This window comes from Colletotrichum phormii (genome assembly GCF_030913505.1).
Source record: "Colletotrichum phormii strain CBS 102054 chromosome Unknown BDP81scaffold_19, whole genome shotgun sequence".
Taxonomy (NCBI): Eukaryota; Fungi; Ascomycota; class Sordariomycetes; order Glomerellales; family Glomerellaceae; genus Colletotrichum; species Colletotrichum phormii.
Window position 1 is genome coordinate 1 of NW_026851461.1, and position 17,152 is coordinate 17,152.

The 17,152-nt window shown below is 50.3% G+C and overlaps 7 protein-coding genes across 7 annotated transcripts; 3 read left to right on the plus strand and 4 right to left on the minus strand.

Annotated features, from left to right (window-relative positions):
* Positions 1-1,379: 1,379 nt before the first annotated feature.
* BDP81DRAFT_409018 (NAD binding domain of 6-phosphogluconate dehydrogenase-domain-containing protein) lies at positions 1,380-2,571 on the plus strand (the record flags this gene model as incomplete). The annotated part of the gene is made up of 4 exons (XM_060589062.1): positions 1,380-1,472; positions 1,534-1,719; positions 1,787-2,118; positions 2,178-2,571. Exons 1-4 carry the CDS (start codon positions 1,446-1,448, stop codon positions 2,569-2,571), a joined length of 939 nt encoding a protein of 312 aa, XP_060441544.1. The 5' UTR covers positions 1,380-1,445.
* A 1,123-nt stretch (positions 2,572-3,694) lies between these two features.
* Positions 3,695-5,721, plus strand: BDP81DRAFT_327566 (major facilitator superfamily transporter; the record flags this gene model as incomplete). Its single annotated transcript, XM_060585149.1, has 6 exons — positions 3,695-4,079; positions 4,133-5,149; positions 5,207-5,285; positions 5,338-5,402; positions 5,471-5,598; positions 5,650-5,721. 6 exons carry the CDS (start codon positions 3,695-3,697, stop codon positions 5,719-5,721), a joined length of 1,746 nt encoding a protein of 581 aa, XP_060441545.1.
* A 23-nt stretch (positions 5,722-5,744) lies between these two features.
* BDP81DRAFT_495924 (fungal-specific transcription factor domain-containing protein) lies at positions 5,745-8,137 on the minus strand (the record flags this gene model as incomplete). Its single annotated transcript, XM_060595419.1, has 4 exons — positions 5,745-6,709; positions 6,875-7,573; positions 7,631-7,806; positions 7,861-8,137. 4 exons carry the CDS (start codon positions 8,135-8,137, stop codon positions 5,771-5,773), a joined length of 2,091 nt encoding a protein of 696 aa, XP_060441546.1. The 3' UTR covers positions 5,745-5,770.
* A 580-nt stretch (positions 8,138-8,717) lies between these two features.
* Positions 8,718-9,720, plus strand: BDP81DRAFT_380636 (class II aldolase and Adducin domain-containing protein; the record flags this gene model as incomplete). Its single annotated transcript, XM_060586848.1, has 3 exons — positions 8,718-9,004; positions 9,059-9,575; positions 9,640-9,720. The coding sequence occupies 3 exons, from the start codon at positions 8,718-8,720 to the stop codon at positions 9,718-9,720; spliced, it is 885 nt and encodes a 294-aa protein (XP_060441547.1).
* Positions 9,721-9,937: 217 nt separating this feature from the next.
* On the minus strand, positions 9,938-10,666 carry BDP81DRAFT_495934 (uncharacterized protein). Its single transcript, XM_060595420.1, has one exon. The coding sequence runs from the start codon at positions 10,471-10,473 to the stop codon at positions 9,970-9,972; it is 504 nt and encodes a 167-aa protein (XP_060441548.1). The 5' UTR covers positions 10,474-10,666; the 3' UTR covers positions 9,938-9,969.
* Positions 10,667-11,394: 728 nt separating this feature from the next.
* BDP81DRAFT_327530 (flavin-containing amine oxidoreductase) lies at positions 11,395-13,277 on the minus strand (the record flags this gene model as incomplete). Its single annotated transcript, XM_060585147.1, has 2 exons — positions 11,395-12,462; positions 12,525-13,277. The coding sequence occupies 2 exons, from the start codon at positions 13,275-13,277 to the stop codon at positions 11,395-11,397; spliced, it is 1,821 nt and encodes a 606-aa protein (XP_060441549.1).
* Positions 13,278-14,385: 1,108 nt separating this feature from the next.
* BDP81DRAFT_495942 (amidase) lies at positions 14,386-16,411 on the minus strand (the record flags this gene model as incomplete). Its single annotated transcript, XM_060595421.1, has 7 exons — positions 14,386-14,501; positions 14,573-14,975; positions 15,056-15,179; positions 15,240-15,658; positions 15,732-15,881; positions 15,937-16,059; positions 16,121-16,411. The coding sequence occupies 7 exons, from the start codon at positions 16,409-16,411 to the stop codon at positions 14,386-14,388; spliced, it is 1,626 nt and encodes a 541-aa protein (XP_060441550.1).
* Positions 16,412-17,152: the final 741 nt, after the last annotated feature.

Genomic DNA, 17,152 nt, shown 5'->3' on the forward strand with positions numbered 1-17,152 from the left:
CAAAGCTTTTAATATCCTTCATTTCTTGTGGTGTTCATCGCATGCTGTCATATCCCTCGCCTTTTGCGTCAGGGCGTTTGGATCTTAGCAAGCCCCGATACGAGATGTCCTCATCTGTATCACAGTCGAGCTGCTCTTCGTGGAAGACACGCCGCGGTGTTACGGTGCCAGGTTCTGTTAGTGGGGGGAACGCAATGCCAAGTTCTTGAAACGGAAGGTGTCCGTCAGACGATAGGGATCCAATGCAACTGTGGAAGCCTGGCTTGCAACCATGAATCTTACGCGAATAGTCTAAGGGCATTGCAAAAGCAGATGAAGGTCCAATATTGTGGAAATTGCGGAATTTTCGAGCCGTGTACAGAGAAGTCAAGTAAGGTAGGCTTGCCTCAATAGTAGATGAACCTTCCAAAACGTGACCCAAAGTATGTAAAACTCGTTTCCTTCTAGAAATGGAAATGTGCAGTGAAGGGCTAGATCATCCCTACTACAATTGATTATCTGTGATCTGTCGGATGGTCTCGGTGGGACTGGGAGGTTGGCATCTTAGGGAGATACCACAACAAAATTGCTTCGTTCAAGACGAAATGTGGCAAAGTGGAGGGGATTTAATTGAAGAGGAAAACCAGTAGACCCAAACTCACATCAGTGCTGCATCTTATGTAACTCAATTAATTAACTCAAGATCTCAAACGAATAATTTTCAGAATATTGCCCTCAATCAACTCAAGTTAAACCCCAAAATGATGTTTTGACGGACACTGGCAGACTTGGAGCCGCTTACATACACCAAGAACTTTGAGGGTCGCCCCGAAACTAGCTAGCATCATTCGTCATCAAATAAATGCAGAGATAAGATCGGATCTCTACTGAAAAGCACCATTATTCGGTCTGCAAGCCGACAAGAAGCCAAGGTGACCAGGTGAATCGACCAGAGTAGTGCTAGAACAAACCAAAGACGTTTGGGCCGACAGCTCGGACTTCGACTCCGAAAGCGGGCGCGTGAGATCTGTTAGAGTGCGGAGTGGACCCCGGGTGGATCATCCGAGATATGCTTATCAGCCATTCTCGGATTGCGGGCCGGCATCGCTGCACCACATTAGCATCTAAGCAGCAAAAAGATTGAAGATTGAAGTGAGAGCGTAGTTCTTTCTATGAGAGCTAAGTTTCAGCTTATCGTTTGTCCACATCATTGATAGGCGATGAGCCATTATCCTCTGCCGGCGATGTAGGCCTCACGGCATCGTGTCGGGTAGCAAGCCGACGGAGGCGAAGAACACTATTCATGACTTCGAGAAGCCAGACATAAAGACTGGTTCACGATGGACGAAACTGAATCCAATAAAATAATATTCTTGACTTGAGCTAATATTAAAACACTTCATTCAAATTTCAACGACCAGTCACCTCAGATACCTACTCAGTACCCAAGTATCTCCTTTCACAAAATGCAGAAAATCAAGCCCGTTGGCTGGGTAAGTGAACCAGGCAAGATGATATCCAGGTTCCTAGACCTTGGCACTAACTAAAAACCAGTTCGGCCTTGGATCGATGGGTTTGCCCATGGCCATCAACCTGCAAAAGAAGCTTCAATCTCACGGAGCCAACTTGACATTCTCGAACCGCACTGTTTCAAAGGGAGCCGCACTGGTAGAAGCAGGAGCTGTTGCAAAGAACAACATTGTAGAGGTTGCACAAATGTGCGACGACATTTTCACCATGGTCGGTCTCGCCTATCGATTTGAAATCAGGTCACTTCTCTGGGACTGTTGCCTAACCATCAAAGCAGGTCTCGGTGGATGCAGTTCTTCAGTCATTAATTGAGGAACTCCTCGCAAGCGGCATCGACCTCAGCGGCAAGACGTTCATCGACTGCTCCACAATACACCCCGACACGGCGGGATCCGTATCGGAGACCTTGCAAAAGGCCGGCGCCACCTTTATCGCTGCCCCGGTCTTTGGCGCCAACCCAGTGGCCCAGGCCGGAAGACTCATCTTCGCCATGGCTGGCCCCACTGCCACCATTGAGCGTCTCGAGCCCCTGGTTGTTGATGTGATGGGCAGAAAAGTCATCAACATGGGCGAAGACGTGAAGAAGGCCCCCATGTTGAAGGTTACAGGGTACGTACCGTCAGAAAGTATGCGTGACTATACGGGGATCGCTAACAAACACCTTGTAGGAACGTGCTTCTCGTCGTATTCCTCGAGGCCATTGCCGAGACTCAAGTCTTGGCCGAACAGAACGGTATCGGAAGCAACGTGATGGAAGATCTTATCTTTGAAAACTTCGGACCGGTCTTGGGGAGCTACTCGCGCAGACTAACCAGCGGGTCCTGGGCTCCCAAGGAGGGCACGGCTGGATTCCTGGTGTCGAACACCATCAAGGACGCGAAACATGCGCTGAGAGTCGCCAACGACCTCGGAGTGAGGATGCCGGCGCTGGACATTGCGGCGAACAACATGCTCAGCGCCAGAGCGTACGGAGGCGAGAACCTGGACGGCGCAGCATTGTATGGAACCCTTAGAGCTCAATCTGGTCTTCCGTTCTGGTCTGAGAACAGTCGTCAAGAGTGAGGACTTGGTATGGAACAAGCGCTTAGGTATTGATTTTATGGATGATAGACAGGAGCAGATCCTTTAGGCATAAGATGCTATGGATGCGGCGGAGGGAACGGGATACGCATGGATAGATCATGATAATATACAAACGGCAGCCTTGGATGAACTTCCCATCAGATGTTAATATCAAAACCTACGACGGTATTCTTTGCTGTAGACTCAGTCTTCTCCTTCTGTATGCACATGCGAAGAAACCAGCCACGGTTTGGCAGGTCCCAGCCACTTTGAATGCCCTCATACCTTAGGCTTTGTTAGCAGGCTAGACATCTTTGGGGCGTGCAAAGCCTCAAGAAGAAAATCCCATATGAAAGCTTGGTTAAAGACAAGACCTCTAAGGTTAGACAATTCTTGACCGAATTTCACCATATTCCAAGCGAAGTGCGGAATCGGCATCCACTCATTATAAATACAGCGCTCGTCTCCCAGACAAAGTCGCCAAGATGCAGTACCAAGACTACCAAGCAACCGCTAGTTGCTGCCTGTGGTCTTGTCATTGCAGACTTATCGCAGAAAAAGCACGTCTTTCTCTTGGTAAATCGCATCATCATCTCAGTCTCGCTCACATTTGATCTTTTGTCGCTTGTTCTCATAGTTATTCCCGGGGCCCGAATCGTTCATTTGCGGATGACGAGAAAGAAGCACTGTCACGGCCAAGAATCACCAAGGACAAGAATTTCGATTGAATCAGCAGTGAGACTTAGGTTGGCTGGGATTGGACGTGGGTTCGTTGGCGTTTGGCGATGAATTATGAAGCTATTAGTGTTGGGAATACTTGGCGATGTCTTCCCCTTGTATTTTCGTCATTGTTGCAATAAGATCCGGTTGAAGGGATCGAATATCACGCAAAATCATCTGGCAACCAAGGTCCAAACATCCAAGAGAGCAACGCACGAATATTGCGCCAAAAGGTAGCACTAGTGTCCAGTCCAGTCCCTGTCAATAGAGTTGATCTTGACATGCTCATCCTCAAATATCCTCGGCCCCCTTGATTTGGAGAACATGAGCCTTTGCCCGGGCTGAGCCGCCAAGAGATATCACCTCTCCTGCGATGCATATGGATCCAAAGATGTCTGAGAACATGAAGCAAATCATCGACCAATCCTCGGCCTCGGCCTCGGAGCCAGAGAGCAAGAAAGATTCTGACACTATCAAACTTGAGGCGACAGACGAGGAAATCGAGCAAACAAAGAATCGCATCCTTCGTGAGCAAGCCGATCTTCGCCAGCAAGATACACCCATCATCCCGATTCTGTCCCTTTTCAAAAAGAAGAATGGGTACGGTCCCAGTGCCATAGCGACACAGCCATCTGTCTATGACCACCCATCCACAGCGAAGTTCTTCCAGCCACATCCAAAGTACGAGAACCTGCATCGGTTCGACCCGACCTTCCGATGGAGTTGGGGCGAGGAGCTGCCTCTGATCACCAAGATGGATTGGCGCGTGACATTATGGGCGTGTCTTGGTACGTGTATTATGGCATTAAATCCTCATGCAAGGTCTCTGACGTTGCCACAGCGTTCTTCGCTCTCGATCTGCCTCGAGGCAACCTGAGTCAAGCCAACTCTGCCTCCTTCCTCGAGAACCTCGGCATGGACACCAACGACTACAACCTGGGCAACACGGTCTTCCAGATATCTTTCCTCTGCGCAGAATTGCCGTCGCAGATGGTCAGCAAGAAGCTCGGCCCGGACCGCTGGATTCCTTTCATCATGTGTTCCTGGAGTTTGGTGTCGGGATGTCAATTCTGGCTTAGCGGTCGAACCTCGTTCCTCGTTTGTCGCGCACTATTGGGTGTCCTTCAGGGGGGCTTCATCCCCGACGTCGTCTTGTACCTCACGTACTTCTTCAAGTCAACCGAGCTACCCTTCAGGCTTGCCATGTTCTGGACAGTTCGTCGAATTACGGATATCGTGGCACCCTTGTTGGCGCTTGGTGTTCTTCGTATGGATGGAATCAATGGCTACGAGGTTTGGAGATGGCTTTTCCTGATCGAAGGGATCATTACTCTGTCAATCAGTGTCTGGTCCTGGTTTGCAATGGCGGCTTCGCCAACGCAGACAAAGGCTTGGTGGCGGCCCAAGGGCTGGTTCAACGAACAGGAAGAGAAGATCCTGGTCAATCGAATCCTTCGAGACGACCCTTCAAAGTGCGACATGCATAATCGACAGGCAATCACACCCAAGCTGCTTCTCAAGTCTCTCGCTGACTGGGAGCTTTGGCCCATTTACATCTTTGGTCTCCTCTGGGAAATCCCGTCTGGCCCTCTCGACCAATATCTCACGTTGACCCTTCGCAATCTCGGGTTCAACACGAACGATACTAATCTGCTGAGTATTCCGCCTCAATTCTTGGGAGCCATTTTTATGTTGATCATGACATACCTATCCGAGATATGGGACACGAGAGCGCTTTTCGGTGCGTTCACGCAGTTGTGGTACCTCCCTAATCTTATTGGCATGGCCGTTCTGCCGGCGGATACCAGTCCCTGGGCCCCGTACGCGGTTGTCACTGTTCTCTTATCCTATCCATCTCGTAAGTTCCGGTGCTTGCTGTTGAAAATCAAGCAATAACTCAATCTGACATTACTAGCGCATGCCATGCACGTCTCTTGGGCGTCTCGGAACTCTCACTCTGTTCGCACCAGGGCAGTCTCCGCGGCTTTGTACAAGTAGGTCGAAACATGAACACATGCAACAAACATCAAGCTCATATGTTATCAGCATGATGGTTCAACTTGCTCGCGTCATCTACTCCAACATTTACCGAGGGGACGACAGGCCTCAATGTGAGCGTTCACCATGGCACAACTCCAGACTTGTCGCGAAAGATTAACGAAATCTGTGATTTCAAAAGACCGACGTGGCAACCGAGTTCTCATTGGAATTTGCTGCGTGAACATTTGTATCTATCTCATCGCTAAAGTATTCTACATGTGGTGCAACAAGAAGAGAGAAAAAGAATGGAACGCAATGTCAGAAGAAGTAAGTCCCGCCAGGGCCTTCGTAACCTCCAGAGCTGATGGTGAATCACAGGAGAAAATTCACTACCTCGAGACGACAAAGGATGAGGGTAGTAGCCGCAAGGACATTCGATTCAAACACTAGGCCATGCGAGCTTTTGGAACTGAGCTCGACCTTCGATGCCTGCCACAGATCATGTCAGCATCAAAGTCACCCCTGTTTCCTCCACCACTGAACGCCACTGGCTCGTGACGCGACCATCAGACGTGGGCCCTCGTTTCCACACCTCATACACAACTTGAGTTCCCGTTCTAACAGCTTTGATGCCATAAACCGCAACTTTCTCATACCAGTGGCGAAATCGGTCTTGGAGATGCTGGGCATGTGCTTCCGTTGCCGCCATGAAAGCCGGCCAGAACAGGGGTGCAGCAAGCAGCTTGGTTTCGGTCTTGATGGCCTCTATAGCCTCAATATCATGTAGGATCTCTGCCACATACTGACGGAGATATCGATGACTGAGTAGTCTGACATTCTGGGAGAAGTAAATGATGAGGGCGTTGTGAAATGAACGGGTTTGGTGGTAAATGATGTCGAAGCTCGTGCCAATGTTGGAGTTGCGATACTGGGAGAGCGCCGAGTCGAGTGGCCAATCGAAAATATCCTTTTCAACATCATCACACATTCTCTCTAAGTCTCTCAGTATCGTTGTGATGCCGTGTTTTTTCCTCGCAGCATCGACCTTGTCGATCAGATCGATGGTTCTTTGAAGAAGGACTAGCAAGCTTTGGGGGATGCCATAGATGCACTCATATGAAGCCATTTCGTGTGCTGCTTGCGTAGTTCCATAGTACGCAGACGGTGTATGCTCATCTGGGATGACGTTAGAGGAGGAGACTTCCCGACTTAGTGACCGAGGCACGTCGGTAGTATCGTCTCCAGATGAAGGCGAAAAGCCACAGGATGAATCTCGAAAGGGAGCTGTGCTTTCGTAGATGACGCGAAGGTAATAGTAGATTCTATGCAAGGCTCGAGCTTTTGAAGACAGTCTAGGCTTTCCTTTGCCCATATGGGCGATAAGTTGTTGAGCGCCGTCTAGATGGACACCGCATGTGCTTGTGTCTCCCGACATGACCTAACCCATGTGTCAGCAAGAAATGAGAACACCATCAACAAGAGTTATAAATGACATAAAGAATATGGACAGTTGCATGCTAGCAGAGGTAGGAATCCCCATGAACTGCTAACCTGCGCTTCTCTGGTGCATAGCCAGTTATGACGAGGTAAAGGTTCAACTCACGTTAATTGTGATCATTGACAGCATTGTCGCCAGAAACTCCTTGTACTTGGGTCTTCCCGGCGAATGCAGATCGACTTCCACAGCCTGCTTAAGCAATCCGATCGCATTATAACGATAGAGTGTGGCTGCTTCCACCCATTTCGACTCCGCTCTCAACCTCCTATCTGACGTCTGGACATTTGAGAAGTAGTACGCGCTGATGGAAAGCAGCGCATTTCGCAAGGCGTTGCGGATTCTGGATGTTGCGCCCATCACACTCAGTTCACCGGCTCCCTGGATAGCTCGAGGCAGATGTATCGTCTTCCAGGGGCTCTTTGCATTATCGATGACGCAGAATATGTTGATGACTCTATGCATGTAGTGGTGCATGAGAAATCGCTCTCGTTCAGAGATCAAAGACACCGGTGGTTTTGGAAGCTCAGTGGAGACGGTTTTCACGAGCCACGGCTGATGTGTTGATGAAGATGACGAGATTTCGATAGCAGGTTCCTCATCTTGAGGGTCACTTGAATGATCTCCGGCAAAGCCTGGGCCAAAACCCCCTGTCTCTGTCTCTAGATGCTGTTGCACATGCAGATTGCATAACTCCCAAGCTGCTTCAGTTTCGGAATGTGAAGGCGATGGCAAAATTTGCAGTCCTTCGGGACTTGATGAATTTGGAGAGGAACTATAGAGATCCAAGCCTTTGCCGGAGATTTGCTGCGGCTCTTCATTGCAAGTCTCGCCTGCCGTGAGCGCATCTTGCATTAGGAAAACGTCGGTAGTATGCTGAGGATCGTTGTTTGATGGTGTCTTTACACCAAACACTCCGAAATTCTCAACATTGATATGCACGTCATCGCCTACGCTGGCAGTCGATGCCGGTTCTACAGAATCAATGAGTTTAAGAATTCCCTCGATTTGGCTCCATTTCAGAACTTGCTGAACAATTGCTACATAATGTTTAGTATTGCACCTAGTGTCCATGGAGGTGAGGAATAGCCTACAGACTGGAACTTGTCGTCTTAAGGATCTAGGGCTTGATGCATCGTTGGCCGTTCCGATAGAATCATGCAAGTTCGATTCAGAGGGAGCAACAGTCTCGGGATGCATCCACTGAAGGCGAACACCATAACCTTGGCAGTCAAGGCCCCTTGTTTTGCATGGAGAACAACATGGCCTAGTCTCGTCACACTTCACTTTTCTCGAGCGGCATGTCCAGCAGCCAGTAAATGTCTTGGTACGCCTTCGACCAAGATACGCAGCAGGTCTCGAAGAGGACATCGGTCACGTCGAGGAGTTCAGATACCGATCAAGGTGTTGCTTCTCATACGTATGTGTGAAACAGGAAACTGAGAGCGATAGCAGCGGGCATCTGAACCCCGCCCGACCAACCTCGTAATCTGTTGCTTTCCCGGACGACCCTGGTCTTGGAGATAAACTCGCGGGGCCCCGGCGAGAAGCCCGGGAGATACGGATAAGCTTATCATCATTCGCCAAGCCGGCGCCGATTGGAGTGGAGAGAATGATAAGACGGTACGGAGTATTATTAGAAGAGATCCTACGATGGAAGGCGACAGCGAAACTAGCCGCTAGTCGCAATTGATTTCCAAATGCAACATGCTTCGTCGTTCGGTCGATTGTCAATGACAGTAAGCCATGTTTGAATTAGGGCAATGTTCATACCCGCAAACACAACATGAACTCAGATCTAGACAAATTCTGTTGGATAAGAAGGGTCTTGAACGAACTACCTGGTATCACGTCGTGAGATAAGCAAAGTCTCACTGAGTTCACTGTCGCGTTACGAGGATTCTGCGAACCAAGCCCACGCTTCATCTCAACTATGTCTACAACAATCACTATGACTGCTGCGCCCAGCGAGACCATCACAAAATCATCGGAAATCCTTGCAACAGCGCCAGTAGTCGAACCCCCCGCGGAGAAAACGGGAGTGTCAGCTCTATCCACAGGTGGCTATGTGTTCCCTGGCATTCCGAATATCACAGACCCATACATGAAGAGACAATGGCAGCTCGAGCATATGGCTGGCGCATTTAGGGTATTTGCGCGTAAAGGGTTCACCGAGGGAACCAGTGGACACATTAGTGTTCGCGACCCTGTAGATCCGAATACTTTCTGGATCAACCCGTGAGAGTTCTGTTGGTCTGACCAAACTTTTGTCACCTCCCTAACATGTCTTAGGCTTGGTAAACATTTCGGAATGCTCAAAGCCAGTGACATGGTTCAGATTGACGAAGAGGGCCAAGTCATCGGCGGGAATAGGGCGGCTGTCAACGCAGCAGGATTCATGATCCACAGCGCCATTCACAAAGCTCGTCCTGATATCCACGCAGCCTGTCATACGCATTCGCCAGCCGGAAAAGCCTGGTCGACGTTCGGTAGACCGCTTGATATCATCAGCCAAGATACTTGCAACTTTTGGGGGATCCAGGCTGTCTACAAGTCATTTGGCGGTGTCGTCCTAGAGGCAGACGAGAGCGCAAAGATTGCAGAGTCTCTGGGCGAAAAGGGCCGCGTCATTGTCCTTCAAAACCATGGCTTGTTGACGACTGGAGGCACGGTTGATGAGGCAGCGTATCTTTTCACACTGATGGAAAAGTCATGCGAGGTCCAGATTATGGTGGAAAGCACAAATCTTCCCAAGAACATGATCGGTGAAAAGGAGGCCGAGTTCACAGCCAAGGTCAACGCTGATCCGGTACGTGAAGACGGGTACGCACAATTTCGCAGAGAAGCAAAGCTAATTCGCAGTTGTCTAACAGGAGACTTTATACACGGAGTTCCAACCCGACTTCGAGTACGAAATTTGGAAGTCACGCGGGGAGCTCTGCAAAGGGGAGTGAAGGTCGTATTCAGGAGGTCAGCATGAGAAGGTGCAGGAGACTTGAACTGCATCGGAAAAACTCAGGTGGTCATGAGGACTGATGATCAGCATGAAATGTGGATTATTTGGAACAAAGTAAGGTAATTATCAACGACTAGTAAGCCGTTGGTCCCGTACAGCTCCACGCTCTGTCAAGATGTGACTAGAAACATGTAATTTGTATGAAGACCTTCACACGTCTATTGCGAGAGATTGATGATCCTACTGCTCAAGCTTTGCCCGTCAAAATCGTGCGATGCACCTCTACCCAGTTCTTCTCCAGTTCACCTTTGACAACGCCCACCAGGAAGCGAGAGCAGTGAGCGTCCACAACTTCTTCCAACTCTAGACTGCCGTCGCTTCCCTTCCGAACACACCAACGCGTTTCCAAGAGAACGCTCATGGGGCAGTGAATTTTGACGAAGCTTCCGTCCGGGGTGAAGGTGAACTCGTACTCGCTAATGCTCTTCTTCTCCAACATGCCCTTGGGCAGCGCTTTTGGGAGATTGGTGGGCACAGTATCCGTAACGGTAAAGCACTCAGTGACTGCAATGGAATCGACATCCTCTGGGACAGTGGGTGGCACCTTTGGCGTGCTGGGCGTCCAGTGCGTCAAGTTGGGGTCGCTCTTGATGTGGACTTCTGCGTTGTGGAGGCGGGAGAGGACCTCCTCACGGGTCATGTAATCCGGGACCGGGGTGACGTGAGTCAACTGGAATGAGGTTGTGAGCATTTTGATCCTGCCGGTGGTTGGCGACGCCGATTTGTCTTGGAGATAACCTAAGCTGTCTAGATAATATTCCAAGTGTGTCGAAAAAGAGAAGTTTACAAGTCGACTTGCATTCAGAACTAGGTAGACACAGGACTCAATGAGAACCAGAGATTAACTAGCCGATGACAACAATAACTACAAAGGCCTCAAGCACGCTGTATGAGCTACAGCCCCCAGCCACGTTTTAAGTACAAGAAAATCCCTTCGATAAGCGCAACATCCAATGTCACATTCGCAACCTCAAAAGCCGTTGGTCAAAGTCAAAAGAAGCGTGATACATCTATTGTGTCAGGCCAGGCTGTCCCAGAATCCCGAGTCCATCGCACCGGAGCTAGGTTGATGAACACTTACACTCCTCCATCGACTGGCTGTAAGCCCCCCACAAACCGAGGTGACCGAGCATTGCACCAGAGGTGACTGGGAACATCCATGTCTGCTTCGCTATTAACAAAGACTCTACGGGACCACTGCTTCGGAAGGGCAAACCTTAACCTGCTGGGCCAGTCAAAAGATTGGCCGAATGTGAATGGATGAAGCTTGCATGCCAGGCCGGTGGGCGAAACACCAGGCTCATGCACTGAGGCCGGCACAGAGTAACAGCGCCTTGTCTGAGCTGCACGGTCTTCTAGAACGGCGCGAAAACAGAAGTCCGACGCCGCCAATTTCAACGCCATACGCACACATCACCAGTGGACGTGCCACTATCTGTGCCGGTGAACCAAACCACGGCATTTGGGGTCGATGCCACGCTGATTATAAGTTCGTGCGAGTTGGTAGATGTGAGGGCGATGTGACAGATGAAGAGGCACGTTGGTATCTTAGATCTTGAAATCATGTTGACCTCTAGTGATGTCAACCCCCTTGCGTTGGAGAAAAGGTCAACTAAAGGCGCGATACAATACCGCCCTGGAGACTTTTCACAACCTCCGCAGCAGCCCGCTCTCCACTTCGTACAGCGCCCTCCATGTAGCCCTTCCATTCACCAGCGGTTTCTGTTCCCGCGAAATGAACATCACGATGCGGCTCCCGGAGTCCGTCTCCACCAAGCGTATCAAGAACTCCAGGAGTGAGCGATGTGCAAGGGCAACCCCATCCCGAGAACTCATCGTTGACCCATTCATAGAATACCATTTGCTTGAAAAGCTGACGGATGTTCTCAACGCCATACAACTCGCTCAGTTGCTTCAGTAGGCTGTTCTCGCGCTCGGCGGTTGTCGTTGCCGCCCATGCCTTCCCAGGCTCGCCGGCCATGAAGCACGTCAGTACGAACTTCTTGTCTGCCGGACTGCTCGTGTCACGGATCACGGAGGCTGGGCCGATGAAAGACTGAGCCAAGCCGCAGTAACCCTTCTCAACCCAGAACGGGGTGCTGAACTCCATCATAGCCTTTGTGTAGTACCCGTAAGTTTGAGACTCGATCCAAGCCTGCTTCGTGTGGGGAAGTGCCGGTTGGAACGATATCGTCTTGAGGACGGGCCCAGGGACGGTGGTGATGACCTTTGTCGCAGAGTAGACCTTGCCATTGGCCTCGACTTTGACGGAGCGATGGTCGTTCTGCACAACAGCCTGTACGGGGCTAGAGAGATGGACGACACCTTCAGGCAATGACGAAGCCAACCCTTTGGAAAAGAGCTGCGTGCCCTGGCGCACTCGTAGATACTGCCCGCCGTCTTTCCTGTCTGATCGCATCTGCAACAGTCCACCACCGGACTTGCAATAGTTCAGGAAGTACAGTGCTGAGATGTCTTTCGGCTCTTGGCCCAACATGGCCCGTGTCCATACAGTGGCCGTGGCCAGAGCAACACTGTCGGTACCGCGAGATTTGAGGTAGGCCTCGAATGTGAGGGAATCGAGAGATGTGTCCCTTGGTCTGAGAACGTCGAGGGCCTGGCAGTCTGCTTCTGCCATGTCCCTAATCTGAGCCAAATGATTACGAGTCGCTTCGCTGAACTGTTCCCAGAACAAATATGTGAGTAAAGGTCGAACTCTGAGGGGAAATATGTGCAACTAACTTTGGGCAGCTCCCCATATGGGAAAGGACTGCACTTGCCATCAAAATCTTGAAGAACACAGTTGCCTTTAGTGTTCTGTTCGATCAACTCGGCGCCGTATCTCGTCGCAAGTTCATATATCCTGCTTTGGTTCGTGTCGTTGATCCAGGCCGCACCGAGGTCGAACACTCCGTTATCCCCGCCATCCTCCATCGGTTGACTCCACGTCTTGCCGCCTACACGATCCCGGGCCTCTAAAACGACGCAACTCAGTCCAGCCCGCCGGACCTCATGAGCAGCGGAAAGGCCCGCCAATCCCGCACCAATAATGACAACATCGACAGTTTCCTGCACAGAAGGAAGGCTCCGAGGAACTGGAGGTGCCTCTGGCCGAGCGACCACGGCGTTGACCTCGATCAACCAGCCCGGCACCGCCAGGTTTTGTACGGGGACGAGCGTCATTGCGGGGCGGTGCGCTCCCAGGAACCGCTGTACGTGGCGGGCGTGCTGGCGCTTGGAGGCATCGTAGTCCACAATGTAGAGAGTCAAACTGGCAATATTTGGCACAGTCGATCCGGCAGCTATGATGACTTTGCGAAGGTTGAGCAACGCGAGGTGGATTTGTGAGTCGTAGTCTGACGGCACCTGGCCATCTTTGGTGTTGCCGGGCAAGCCTGATACATGCACGAGAGAACCGGCGCGAGTGATTGTTGCTGGGGCGTAGTATGCCGTGGATGTGTTCGAGAGGTCGACGGTTTCGATCAGTCGGGTCATCTTGATTGTCTGGGACTAGGTGCGTTGAAGGTGTGTGGTCAGGCCAGGGTGAATGCGATGTGATGAGCAAAGAAATGATGATGACCGATTCCAAAGGCACTGGTGAGCTTTGATATCGTTATCTGAAAGGCTTCCTCAAGTGCCCAATTAAACTTGAACGTGTTCTAGTACAGAGAATGGTATCGTTCGAAGACGTTATGAAGCTGCTGTGATTATCGTGATACCGGACGTTAATCCAACTCGTGGGCTGTACCATTCTTTCGGCCTGTGAAATAGGCATCCGACAGCGATCGAAGACCCCGCTCAGTTGCAACGGTTTAGTAGGCCGGGGCTTGACTGCAATAATCTGTTGGGGGCCTAGGACTACCCTATCAACACGGCGACCCCATGCCAACCCCCGCTGCGACCACCAGTTCAACCAACCCTATGAGGGGAATTAAGCAAGGTCAAGGGTGTCTCTCCGGCGGGGAATTACGTTCTGATCGGACAATACAGCCGGTTGCCCGCGGGCGTTGTTATCTAACACCTTGCCTTAATACCTACGGAATCCAGCACCGAATCAGCCAAGCATCCAAGAGAATGATCCTTAGGTAGACGATAAAGAGACACTTCAACGAATACTACGTCATCGAACTCTAGTGAAAAACTAACTTAAAAAAAAAAACTCGGCGGCTTCTTACCATTCAGAGTCCAGGGATATGTTATTCACCGATTTAAGTTGGGGTTTTACTATCAACATTGGTTCTTTACGTCAACGTTCACGGGGGAAGGAAGTTTTGCAAAGCTGGTTGAATATTTGAAGGTGGCACATACGGACTCTGATGGCATTAGTGTCAAGACTCTCACTCGACATGATCCTCGCCTTTTTGTACGAGGCTTTAGAGAGAGTAATTCACACCAGTCTAGCCATTCACTCAAAAATATAACATGAAACCTTCTGTATACACATACCAAGAGAATACAAGAAGGCAAGTGTTGATGGCGAAAGGCAAAAACGTATTTATTAAAGCCTCTGAAGCAAGCCGAAAGTCTAGCGTCCGGTCTAACTGTGCGCTGATACACGGACAACTCTCTCTGTCTAATCTACTAGGTAGGTAGAAGTCGAAATCTATTCCCTGAGGATGCGGTCAACCAGCTTAGTTGCCTGTAGAACTTCTTCATCTTGAAAGTGTTTCCCAACAAGCTGTAAACAGATAGGCATGTCATGGAAAAGGTCGGCGTCATCTACACAGCACCACACCGTCAGCGTTTCCGAAAAATAATGCAGCTCGAGTGCGCCGTTGATGGTGACTTACAGGCTTTCCATTCTTTGGAGTCATAATCGTTTCGAGGTGTGTAGCCCTCTTCGGGCTTGTCAATGGCCTTGTCAACCTTCAGTCCGCTCGGCAAAATAGCTGCAGGTTGATCGAGCACGTTCCAGATAGCTGTGTAATTCCAGTACTCGGCACCACCCTGTAACACACCCGCGCCAACGTACGCAGGACAGAGGATGACATCTACGCCTTTGTGTTTCATGAGAGCATGGTAGTCTCGTCTATATGCTTCTCTCCTGTAATTCAGGTCCCAATTCTCTGCGACTGTGAGTGGCTCAGCTTTGGAGAACTTGAAAGCATGATCAGTCAGTGGGAGGACTGGCTCGCCACTTTCGGCGAAAGTATCAAGATATGGCTTCGGCCCTTGGGGAAAGTACAAAGCGGACTGGCCTCGGTTAGTCAAGGGGAACCTTATGGTTTCTGTTCCTTGAAAGAAGAGAGTCCAGGCAAAGAGTGGCGACTTACTACTATTTCCCAGCCGCGCTGGTGGTCGTAGGGTTTCCAGTCTACCACTTTGACCCCAGCTTGTTTCAATTTGTCCGCAGCCGAATGTAGAGCCCGCAAGACAGGAGGATGCGGCTTAACGAAACTGAAAAACATTTAAGTCAGTTGCAAAGACAGCATTGAAAAACAAAAAGAACGGACATACCCATCGTCAAACATGATTCCCACCGTGATCTCTTTCTTGAGACTAACAGGTCTCCATGGAACTGGGACCAACATGGTCTCAGTGTCCCATGGTTCAGCTGCAAGAACAGCACTCATAAACAGATCCAGATCCTCAACACTCTGGCCCAACGGTCCAACAACGCCGCGGATACTCTCTTGACCAGATGTTATACCAAAGTTTCCAAGATTTGGAACGCGCAAGGCCGTCGGGCGAAGTCCGTAGCAACCGTTGAAAGCGGCGGGAATACGGATACTGCCACCAATGTCTGTGCCCACGCCAATCACTGAGCATTTCGCGCCGACTGAGACTCCTTCACCACCGGAAGATCCTCCGGGCGAGCATAGAAGGTTGTGAGGATTCAAAGTCAAACCGGTGATGTTGTTATTACAGTCCAAATGCTGTGGAGCAGAAAGGTCAGCTTGTCTGCGGTCTCTTGAGTTGGTTGTAGGTAGAGAAGACAAGTATTCTTACCATGAGACTTTGAGGTTGATTTGTTCTAACATGGATAACTGCTCCTGCCTTCTTCAAGATCTGAATAGATAGAGCGTCTTCGAGCGGGATGTTTGTGATCTTTGACACAAATCCCGCATGAGTGATGTGGCCACCCATGCCGATGTGTTCCTACAAGTCGTAAGTTAGTAACCAGACCCCTCGATGCGAGAGAAACGAAATCTACCTTAACTGATACTGGGATGCCATGAAGAGGGCCGACCAGCTGGCCTGTCTTTTGAAAGTGCGCATCAAGCTCGTCGGCCTTCTTCAAAGCATCTTCTGCTAGAATCTCGGTAGCAAAGTTGGTCTGGCACGTGAAGACACTCTATTAGCTAGCAATAACCCTAAGTCGCGTGAAATACTCGTACCAGTTGATGAATTATCGTCGCCTTCTTCAGAAAAGCCGTGACAACTTGTTTCACAGTCCACTGGCCGCTCTTGTATTTTTCTAGCAAGCTTGAGGCATCCTGCTCTGTCATCCGAATCTCCTCTGCAGTCAAGATCCCAGACTCGCTTGGAACACTAAGTACAGTTTGACGATCCTTCGGGGGAAGCTGGTCGCTGGAAAGTAGATATTCCTTGGGAACCGACTTTTGCTGGATGTCGATACAGACTTGTGCGAGTTCTCGCCAGCCCTTCGGAATTGTGATGATTGCCATTTTGGGCGAACTTGAGGGTGGTTGGGGTCGGGGGGTGCGGTCTAAGTTTTGGTCACGTTGCACAGCATTTCATAGCAAGACTCCAAAAACGAAAGCACAGCATGAAGCAGCTGCTTGGCTTCACAAATATCATTTGCCTAATTGTAGAACACACGTTGTCACAGTGACCTATCTGGACGATAGTGTCTTCCCTATCTGCCATCTTCAGATAGCGCCAAATTGAGCACTCCCCGCCTATCGCTGTCGACTGCCATCTTGGTCTTGTGGTGGGTCTTGAAGCCTCCATCCTGGTGCTACTCCGTACATCCAGCACCCTTGTTCTTAGGGGCTCCGCTCTATGCGGGCGGTTGACGACCCAGGAACGAGGAGATGTAAGCGCATATCTTTAGGCGGCGGAACCATGGGAGACGTTCTGCTATCGTTATCCATAGCTCTTTGGAAGCGTGGCGTCCCACGTTTGTGTGCCTCTTTGGCGTCGTTATCTTAGTACGTGCAGTGGGTAACTTGAGTGTCAGCCATCTCATACGAACGCCCATGTCAATGTCCGAGACTGAGAACTTGATTGTCTTATCACTCTTCCCGCAAACTGACACCTGGGCCAAATGCAGGTTCGCGTGACAAGTGGTTCGCTTCATACCGAAATAGCTGAATGCCGTACCCAGGCGGCGGGTGCGTGCACTTTATTAAGTTGAACCGTATGTCCCTTCAGATCGTCATACCACACAAACGTCTCCTCGGGTG

Coding starts and splice junctions, on each gene's coding strand:
- BDP81DRAFT_495934 (XM_060595420.1), bottom strand. CDS start 10,473: ATGCTCACAACCTCATTCCAGTTGACTCACGTCACCCCGGTCCCGGAT.